Genomic DNA, 9821 nt, shown 5'->3' with positions numbered 1-9821 from the left:
AGCATTAAGCCCTAGCAGTGCTCCTCAACCAACATGCTTTGGCCTCTCAGTGATTACTCCACTGCTCGGTATCATCACCCCAAAGCAAAGGTGTGTAGGGATAAATGACCTGGAAAGGGCTGGGTGATGGTGTTGCGTAGGATCCCCCGCTATTGCCCATCTTCTCCACAGGGTTTGGCATATGGGATGCAGGCAGCAGAGTGATCCAGGCCCTCTGCCCTCACTGAGTGACAGTGTTTTTGTGCTTTCAGAGCTGCAATGGGTAAAGCTGCTGTTGCTGCCTGCCAGCACAAAAGAGTTTTGACGCACTCTAGTAATGCTGGGATGAATAACTTGTTAAATATGCCAACAAAGATGAGTTATTAGGTAGATCCAAGGCAGCCGATGCCGTAATTTAATTCTAGGCAGAAAGGCAGCACTTTAGGTGGAAGGATATTCTATTTCGAGATATTAAACAGCTTTAATATATGTTGACATTCAGCACCACGCTCGTAATCCCTGTAACTACTTCCTGCTCTATGAAGAGGCAGCACGGTACCGCTCAGCACTGAGGGGCAGTTTTGTTTCATGCCTGAAAGAAAGAAGACTGCATAAGGAACACACTGTGCTGAGCTGTGAGGAAAGAGGTGCCTGGAGAACAAAACAGGAGCTGTAAGAGCTGCTCTGTCTGCTACGCTTCCTCTGTATCTGTCTCTGCAGGCAGCTTGGAATGAATGAAGAAGCTGAGCAAAACGAGACACAAAGAGGAGAGCTCAATGTGGGGGTGGCTGCGGGCATTGCCCTGGCTGTGCTCTGCTCTGTGTGCTTGAACATCGATGGTTTTCTTGTCACTTCCTTGAGTTTTCTTGATGGAAGACAGATTGTATCAATCACTGTAGATCCTTATCGCTTATGGGAGTTGTTGAACAAAATGTCCCTGGAGAAAATAAAATAACAAAAAGAAGGGGAGGAGCAGGAAAAGGGGACCGAGACCACTAAATACAGGGAAGTGTTGTTCAGGAGATTGTCATTGCCACCCAGTGGTCGCTCAGTGCAGCGATGCACATCCAAGGGCTGAACTCGGTGCACGGCTCAGTAATACGCTGTGGCTGTGTAGCTCACGTTGGTTGGCTCCACGCTGGATGCCATCCATAAATGTGATATTTTGTGGTGACAGGAAAACTGTTATTAGTGCAGTGTGTCAGACTGCACGCTGTAGGCAGTGTGTGTGATGAGCTTCATTCCCTGCTGTCCTGAATAAAAACTGGTGAGCAGTGTAAGGCGTTCTGTCGAGCAGGGGAGAGGAGACCTGATAACAGTTAGTTGTCAGAAGGCGGGGAAATGTCCCGCTGCCTTGAGTTACAGGTGAAAACGCATCACTGCCACATTTACTCCCTGTACCTGGAGGACATGGGTATGCATGAAGCCAAGAGGGGAGAAATAGGAGCCCGCTGGGAGTTGCTCAGGGTGCTGTGCTCCACCAGGCTGAGCTGAAAGGCACTTCTCACAAGTCTTTGCATTTCTGAGAGCACAGGGATCTATCTGTGAGCTGCTATCTGCTAAAGCACCAGGCTTTTCAGAGCTGCAGGCCCAGAAATGCTGGTATTTGTGATGAAAATGTAAGCGTTCGTACATCGCGCTGCTTGCACTTGTCTCTCTTTAGTTGTGGTGTGAAAGAACACCATCCTGCCTTTTCCATTTTACCCAGAGATCAAATGTGGTATTTTGCAGCACTGTCACAGAGCCACATGGATACGTGCTCCTCCTGAGAGCTGCTGCTGGTTGGAGGTAGCAGCTCCCATGTAGCTACTCTGCACATGGAAACTGCAGTGACAGACAACAAAACAAGGATGACTTTTGGGCCCAGTATTATTTCTGTTCTATCAGCTGTAACTGCTCCCAGAGTCTGGCTCACAGGAGCTGCCTCTGAAGCTCTTTGTGCAATGCACAATATAATGCAAGTGAGCAGGGCAAAACCAAAAGCAGGATGCACAAGTACTGATGCCACTGAAAGCTTACACAGAGGTCAGAGTCATTACAGCTTGTGGTCAAAGGAGTTTATTTTTCCTTGTCATAGGATGTCAGACAACATGAGGCCTTTCAGCAGCATTCCTCAAACTTCTTGCTTCCCCTTTGAGTCAACAGAAACTCAGCTGCCTGAAGGTGAGTGAGGCCAAACCTCTGGAGGAAGGGACCCGACCCCGTTAACCTGCTCCACTGAGGCGCTGTGCAGTTGCAGTGCCAAGACACTGATTTGGTAACTGTGGTTTCTTCTTACTGACCTGGCCAGGGAAAGCTGCCTTTGTCTTTATGATTTATATGTTGCGTGACACAGCTAACCACAGTGCTGCAGTGAGAACTGCTTGCTGTCAGTACAGGGCTGGCTGGCTGCAGGAGCTTCTCTTCCACAGACATCTGTGCTGTGAACTGCTTAACTACCAGCTGGGGCTTCTGCAAGAAAAGGAACACAAGAACGTGTATGTTTGTTGTGTATTTCAGTTAACGCCATTTATATGACCCACTCCTCCCTGTTGAACTGAGCATCCTGGATTTCAGCATATGCTGGTGTGCTGTGTACTCCAGTAGTGACTGCAGCAGTGCTAAACGTGTTTGCTTAATGCAGAGCAGGAGCAGAACTCAGATGCAGTCCATCTATTAGATGGTTCTCCAGGAGGTGCCATTTCTCTGCAGCTCATCAGTGACACCCCCTGCTCTCTCTCTTGGCCACTTTTGCAAGCTCTCAAATGTGTTTGTGAATGTGACCAAATTCTGGCCCTTAAGATCAAAGATCTGTCCACATCTCTCTCTGGAACTGGGATGCTGCAAGCCAGTATTCAAGAATCCTGCCAATCTAGAGTGTATCTGTGATTTATAATGTAGAAAACCACATGGACTTTCATAATACGCTTAATACTCAACAGTCTACAGAAGTGGAACCTACCAAGAAAACAAATGCCAAAAAAGCAGCGTGAACAAAGCTAAGAATCTTCTACATAAAGGGATATGTTTCTGGCTTGAAGACATTGGGGAGAAGAAGAAATCCCTAAACACAGGATCCCAGAAGGTGTAAAAGAAGCGTCGGATGCTGACATATGTCAGGGATAAGAGCTGTGATGAGTAAGAGCTGTGGAAGCAAAACCTGCTGGCAGGTAGCAGACTCCATGATCTTCTGAACACGGAACAAATCCTTGCTGGACCCATCCACTTTTATATTACCATTTTTATTCCAACATTCTCTATTTCGTTTCTGTGACGTAGCAGAACACTCATTGTGTCAAACAGCAATTGTAAAGAAGCTTTTATCCAGTGCAAGAGTAATTAGAATAGTGGAGAAGTGATGAGATTGCCACCAGCTCTGAGCTTGAGGGACTATCTTGTACTATAAGTTCCAGAAATCAAAGCGGCAAAAAGAGTTTCCAGTTCAAGTCTGCCCTCCACTGGCAATAATGAAACACTGCTAATACATTTTGAATCGATATTGTCTTTATGTAATGAAGAAGGGGAACTAAATTCATAGAGGCTGACACAGTTTATTAATCAACACCTTTAGATAACCTTTATTTTTTTCATTTTTATAACAAATAAATACTTTGTGCTCTGCACATCAGTCCAGTAATAATGTCATAGAAGAGACCAGCGTCAGCCCAGTCTGGCATTCTCTCACTAGAAGCAACTTTTGCTCCTAATATGTAACGACCAACTTCAGTTACTGCTTATTTTAGAGAGAACTTTCCATCACAAATCCCACACGCAATTAACACATCCCTTTACTCAGGAAGACTCATTTTCTTTCCTATATTTAAAGCAGGAACGTAATAGGAAAATAATACTTACACGGATTTACGTAGTACGATTTCAACCCAGACATTGTGTCTGGAATATAAAACTTGTGCTGCTATGAACTGGGAGATAAGGCACCTCTGCTTCATTTTTCGTCTCATCTTCACACTGTGTTATGCTTAACTGCATTTAATCTCCTGTGACTGCTGCTTAAGCCTAAAATGAAGGAGTAAAATGCAATTTTATTGCACCTATAGTGAACGCTCACTTGAATAAATGCAAAGAAAAAGAAGTATTACAGAACAATAACTTTATTTCGGCCCTTTGAAAGCTTGAAATTTAGGGTCAAATTTGTAGTCTGTGGCAAGTATGGCTAATGGACTTTATAATGCAGAACATAAGGATCTCTCAAAAGTTGCTTGAATATCCTATCCATCTGATAAAATCATTGCAGAAATGATTATGATTCACAATAAAAACTTCAGGAGTACATATAACACTTCATAGGAAGCAGTGAAAGGCACACAGCAAATCTGTTGTTACCGTTTATCTTCTTCTTTAAGCAGGAAGCTATGCCAAAATCTACTCATATCTCATTAATTAGTGCCATATGCGCTGTTGCTACAAATCATCTGGATTGAAAAAACAAGCTCAGTATCCAGAATGTCTTGATTTTGCCCTTGTGGATCAGCTGTAGGAGCTTTTTAATAATCCCAACTGGAAAGCAGCAGCAATGCCACACTGCAACACCGGTGAGTATTGTCCCAAATGGTGACAGTGCTCTACGCATTACTGGAAAGAGTCTAAAAGAACATTACGGAGAGGTGTTTTAGGCTGTCAGTACATCAGTGCTGGGAGGAGATACCTTGAAAATAGGAAGATGTGTATGAATTTTAATGACAATTCTTATTTTTCAGATGCTCTGCTTCCGTGCCCTGTACCAAAGAGAAACACTTCACTTTCATAGATGCTTTTGTGTAAACTGATGACAAAGACCTCACGTTCTCCATTTTAATGTTGCCTAACCTTAATTCAGTGTACCAAATTGGTACAGACAACAAATACAGGATGGGCAAAGTCTGTTTTAGAAATGGGAATATCACCACTCTGTTCCTCATTTGTTTCAATCATAATATAGGAATCTGCCTAAAACAGGCAGACCTTCTAAATCCTATACAATCTTTACAGGTTTAATCTCTATATAAGACTGGCTGACAATTAAAAAGTATGTAGTCAAATGTCTTTTGAGGAAAGTCTTTCTAAAGCCACTGACAGTTTCACTCCTCGGATGCTTTAAAAAACAAAAACAAAACTGGCTTTAAAATCAAAGAGCGAGAGAATACGGATATTAGTTTTGGCCTCAGAAAATCCTTTAATCCATCAGACTTCTGCATATCACTGTGAGTATGCAAGTAATCAGATGGTTGTTTTCATCCCTGGCCAAATACTGCAATCATAGCAATGTGCATTTAAGAACTGTTATATTTTTAGAGTAACTACGTATGGAAAGGTAATGGTATCTTTATTGCAATATGTCATTTTCATTCTTAAATTACAATGGAGTGAGTGAGACGGTCAGGTTTTGAAAGCAAATAAAGCTGAGTAGCGGCTAATATTCCATTTTTAAGCACAACAATACTTTTTTCAGAGTCCTCTGAAAGCACCTGATGAGGTTCTGTTGAATGTTGTTTCACCTCAGGCTGCTGTTTCTCCTCTGCTGGCTTCAGGAGCTAAAATGAAAAATAATGTCATTACTGTGTTTGCTCTCAGTTCCATGTTAAACCTCAATCCTCTCGTCTGCCAGTCTGCATGTGCAGCCAGGACTGCCCAAGCCCAGGTACAGAATATAACACTTGCTCTTGTTAAGCTTCATGTGGTTGATTATTGCCAGCCTTTTACTTTGTTGAGATTGTATTTAACCCCAACTGATATTCCTTTTACAACTATTGAGAGTGAATGAGATGTCCTAGAATTGTGCTGTTTCCCAGGTAGTACAATCACGTAGCCTAAGTCTTTTCAGACTTAGTGCTTTCCATTTCTATTTATCTCTGTGAAATGTGGCCTCTGCAAACTGAAAAGGTGCATTTCCCAGAGCGGCGGTACTGCAGAGTAGCTGGGATGTATGAAATGAATGGGAATATTAAAATAGAATGGAAGGACCATCCTTACAAGGGCACAATAGATGGTTTAATCATCATAATAAAGTAAAAATCATAGAATTACTGAGGTTGGTAAAGACCTCAAAGATCACCAAGTCCAACCACGGCCTAACCATAGTACCCTGACTCTAACAACCCTCTGCTAAATCATATCTCTGAGCACACACTGATGTAACTAGTGACAAAGCAGGAATGTGTGACCACCTCCTAAGTACAAAATCACCTTTAATACTAACTAGAAAAGACAACTGATAGAGCATTTCAGAAGCAGTTCTGTCTTCTATGGGTGATGTACCTGTGATGTCAGCTGCCTGAGATTGCCACAGGAAGATCTTCATTAACATGTTCCATTGATTTGTTACTGAAAGTGCTCCATTAATCTGCCCACAATAACAAAACTGTTCACTTAACAACTGGATAAAGCTCCAACAGCAACATTACACTGGGAATGATTTGTTCAACATTTTGAAGGATGAACTACCAGTAATTTCTTACCTACATGAGCAGCATAAAGAGCTGGTTGTTGGCAGTCCTCATCAAGCATAACTAACAGAGCCAATCCACATAACAAATCCTATGGCTGGCATCATTTAGAGGATGTTTGAAGGCTGAGAATGCATGAAGGCAAACTCTTTACATGAACACGTAGACTCACAGTCCCTTCATACTGATGTTCACCTACTGAACTATGACGCCGGTGCCTAACCCCAACAGGGATAAGCTGTTCAGCTGACAAAGAAGCCACTCACAGAATCACAGAATGACCCGGTTTGGAAGGGACCTCAAGGATCATGTAGTTCCAACCCCCCTGCCTGGCAGGGCCACCAAACATACACCTTTACTAGATCAGGTTGCCCAGGGCCCCGTCCAACCTGGTCTTGAACACCTCCAAGGACGGGGCATCCACAACCTCCCTGGGCAGCCTGTTCCAGGTCCTAACCACTCTCCTAGTGAAGAACTTCCCCCTAACATCCAACCTAAATCTTCCCTCTTTTAACTTAAAACCATTTCCCCGTGTCCTGCTATTGTCAACCCTTTCGAAGAGTTTACTCCCCTCCTGGGACTAAGCCTCAGCTCTGCCCTTCACTTACCCGCAACCACTTCCAACCTCGACGCAGGGCCACATCGGAGCGCAAAAAACAACCCCAAGCCCCTGCCCCCACCGACCCCCATCTCACCGTCCCGGAAGGGCCCCATCCCCATCCCCCCTCCGAGCACCTCCCACCGCCGCCGCATGACGTGGGGGGCGGTCCGCTCCGCTCCTCCCCTCCTTGTCCGTCCCTACCGCCGTGATGCCGAAGCTCAGCAAGGAGGCCAAGCAGCGGCTGCAGCAGCTCTTCAAGGGCGGTCAGTTCGCCATCCGCTGGGGCTTCATCCCGGTCGTGCTCTATTTAGGTCAGTGCCTGCGGGTACCGAATGGGATGGACCCGGGAACGGGGTGGGGAGCGAGGGGGGGCGGCTGGGGGCGGGTGGCCAAGGCGAGGATGGGGGTGCGGGGGGACACGTGCGGGCGCGGGGGGACACGTGCGGGCACGGGGCGAGCCCTCCCTACGCTGTGATCAGAGCATGAGCGACGTGGAAGCAGCCGGGGTTTGGTGTGCGACCCGTCGGGCTTTAACTAGAAGGGGAGATCGCTTTGAGCTCTGCCGCATTACGTAGCATTAGGTTATTACGTTCCCATCCTTATTTTATCGGTTATTTTATGGTTCCGGGGGCGGCCATTCCCGCGACCTACTTCGCTCTCGTGGGGTTTTGTGAAGGCTCCGCCTTTAGGGCGGTACCTGAGAGCTGCTCTATGGGCACGGGGCGGCTGTATGTGCTGTGTTGGCTGCTGTACATTTCCCTGGGTGCTCAGTGTGCTTCTGTTATGTAACTGCAAGGAACCAGGCAATGCAGGCTTTGCCTTAATGGAAGGACAGCAATGCAGGTGGCACCTTTGCCTGCTGTAGGTGTTTTTATGCTTGAAGTGTCAGCTCCTGTGTTAAGTAGGTAAATGAAGCCTTTACAGCTCTGTGAAACAGGATCGTTGTGTATAATTGTGCTTCAGGACTTAATTTACAGCCCAGCAAGAAAGCTGGTTGATAAACTGAACCTTGGATTGCTTACCTAGCATATGTTTGCCTTAGTGAATCAGGATTTAAGTCAATAGCTGGAGATGAGCTCTTTGTAATTAACTCGCCCTGCAAAGCAGTTAGAACAAAAGGTCCCGAGTTTAATCAATCCAACACTTAGAATCCTTTCACCCTGGATTAAATAAGCCATTACTGAGATAGCACTATAAGTTCATTACAGAACATTGCCTGTTAAGGCTCACTGTGGTTCCTTATGCCAGTCATAGGTGTCACTGCTGATGCTGTCTCATTCAGTTGCATTCTCAACAACATCTAAAACTACATGTACACGTGTGTGTTTATCTAATGTATATTTCTGTTCAGGTTTTAGGAGGGGTGCAGATCCAGGAATGCCTGAGCCAACAATCTGGAGGTACGTGTTACGTCCAAATGTACGTGCAAAAGCAGAGCTGTTATAGGCACAGTTTTAGGTGTTACCTCTGGTCATTCACATGAAGCAGCAAGAGCTGTTTCATCCATTCTCCTTCCCTCTTTGTAAATATGGTAGTAAAGTTGCTTAAAAGCTGCATTAAATACAGGGATACAGCCTTCAATATTTGTCATTGCAATGAATCAAAAAGCATTTGCTCACCTTACCTCTTGGTTAGGGGACAGTTTGACACTGCTGCAATGTCCTGGCATTAGTAACACTTGAATTCTTGTGGTGATTGAATTCTATTGGAGTGTTTCCACCGATCAAACTTCTAAAATGAAGGTTTTGAAGGAAATGTGTTTCTTTTAATGATCTTGAAATATGACAACAGTCCAGAGCCAGGTACTGCTAAGACAAATAATTGATGGACTGCGTTGTTTGCAAAGTAATAGATTAATTATTTTTGCCTCGTGCCATATGAAGGAGCTACTTCTAACTATAGGAAGCATGGGAAAAACACGTCAAGGTCACATTACAGTTGCAGCAAAGTCTTTTGTGGTGCCATTTGCTCAGGTTGTTTGTTTGCTGGCAGTGTTCCTGTGCTCAGTTTCACTGGCAGCTTGAGGCTTTTTTCTTGCAGTGAGTGTCTGCAGAGCATAAAGTATGTATGTGATACCAGAGTATGTGTGCAGGTATTTGGGTCTACTCAGAGGCTTATAAGTTCTCCTTTTTCTGGGCATACAGCTTCATTGCAATGTGTTTTGAGTGGTTCGTTGGTTTATTTTGGTATAGTGTTTATTCTATACTTTCATAGGGCTTTTTGTTCTGACTTGCTTTTTAGAGAAGCCTATTTAAAAACGAGAATGTACTGCAAATCTGACTTTAATTTCCTCCCCCCTCCCCTTTCAGTCTGCTCTGGGGATGAAAGATGTGGCTGTCCTGCTCTAGAACCAGCCGGTGGACAGAGAATGTGTTTGAAGATTCGTACCTTCCAGAGGATGAGGCAAACACTTACACCAGCTGACTCTGTCAGCGTGCTAATGACATAGGTTGTACATACAATAAAATGGAGTTTATATGGACGTAACTTATTTGGATTGTGGTGGAATTAAATCCAGTTTGAAATGGATGTGTGTTGTTTCCAAGTCTTTATAACATAAAATGGCAATTCATTTAACCATGAATATATTTAACGATTGGAATATAGATATAACGATATACAATCATGAATATAAATAACCATTTGTTTTGGTATATTTGGTGACATTCAACCCTCTTGGATCAATGTAACAGGTATGAATTTTGGGTAGAGATTTTTCTTCATAATAACTAGAACCAGAATCATAGGATTGTATAGCTTGGAATGGGCTTTTAAGATCACCTACTTCCAACCCCCTACTACAGGCAGGGACACCTCCC

At 44.3% G+C, this 9821-nt stretch overlaps 1 protein-coding gene, 1 long non-coding RNA gene and 1 other non-coding gene across 4 annotated transcripts; 1 reads left to right on the top strand and 2 right to left on the bottom strand.

Moving 5' to 3' along the window:
- Window positions 1-2021: 2021 nt before the first annotated feature.
- LOC107309158 lies at window positions 2022-7124 on the bottom strand. 2 transcript variants are annotated; one of them, XR_001553097.1, is made up of 4 exons: window positions 7010-7124; window positions 5399-5489; window positions 3814-3975; window positions 2022-2430 (listed from the first exon to the last, which is right to left on the bottom strand). It is a non-coding gene; the product is annotated as an uncharacterized LOC107309158 (long non-coding RNA). The 2 variants fall into 2 exon arrangements; XR_001553098.1 differs by having other exon boundaries at window positions 5424-5489.
- Window positions 5115-5202, bottom strand: LOC116653054. The gene has a single exon (XR_004306462.1). It is a non-coding gene; the product is annotated as a small nucleolar RNA SNORD93 (small nucleolar RNA).
- Window positions 7074-9531, top strand: TOMM7 (translocase of outer mitochondrial membrane 7). The gene is made up of 3 exons (XM_015853693.1): window positions 7074-7313; window positions 8354-8402; window positions 9312-9531. The coding sequence occupies exons 1-3, from the start codon at window positions 7211-7213 to the stop codon at window positions 9325-9327; spliced, it is 168 nt and encodes a 55-aa protein (XP_015709179.1). The 5' UTR covers window positions 7074-7210; the 3' UTR covers window positions 9328-9531.
- Window positions 9532-9821: the final 290 nt, after the last annotated feature.

The sequence above is a fragment of the Coturnix japonica genome, chromosome 2, assembly GCF_001577835.2.
Source record: "Coturnix japonica isolate 7356 chromosome 2, Coturnix japonica 2.1, whole genome shotgun sequence".
NCBI classification, from domain to species: Eukaryota; Metazoa; Chordata; class Aves; order Galliformes; family Phasianidae; genus Coturnix; species Coturnix japonica.
The sequence above is the reverse complement of the archived record's forward strand: the minus strand, read 5'-3'. Positions and strand labels throughout refer to the sequence as shown.

Coding starts and splice junctions, on each gene's coding strand:
- TOMM7 (XM_015853693.1), top strand. CDS start 7,211: ATGCCGAAGCTCAGCAAGGAGGCCAAGCAGCGGCTGCAGCAGCTCTTC. Junction 7,314..8,353: donor CCCGGTCGTGCTCTATTTAG/GTCAGTGCCTGC, acceptor ATTTCTGTTCAG/GTTTTAGGAGGGGTGCAGAT.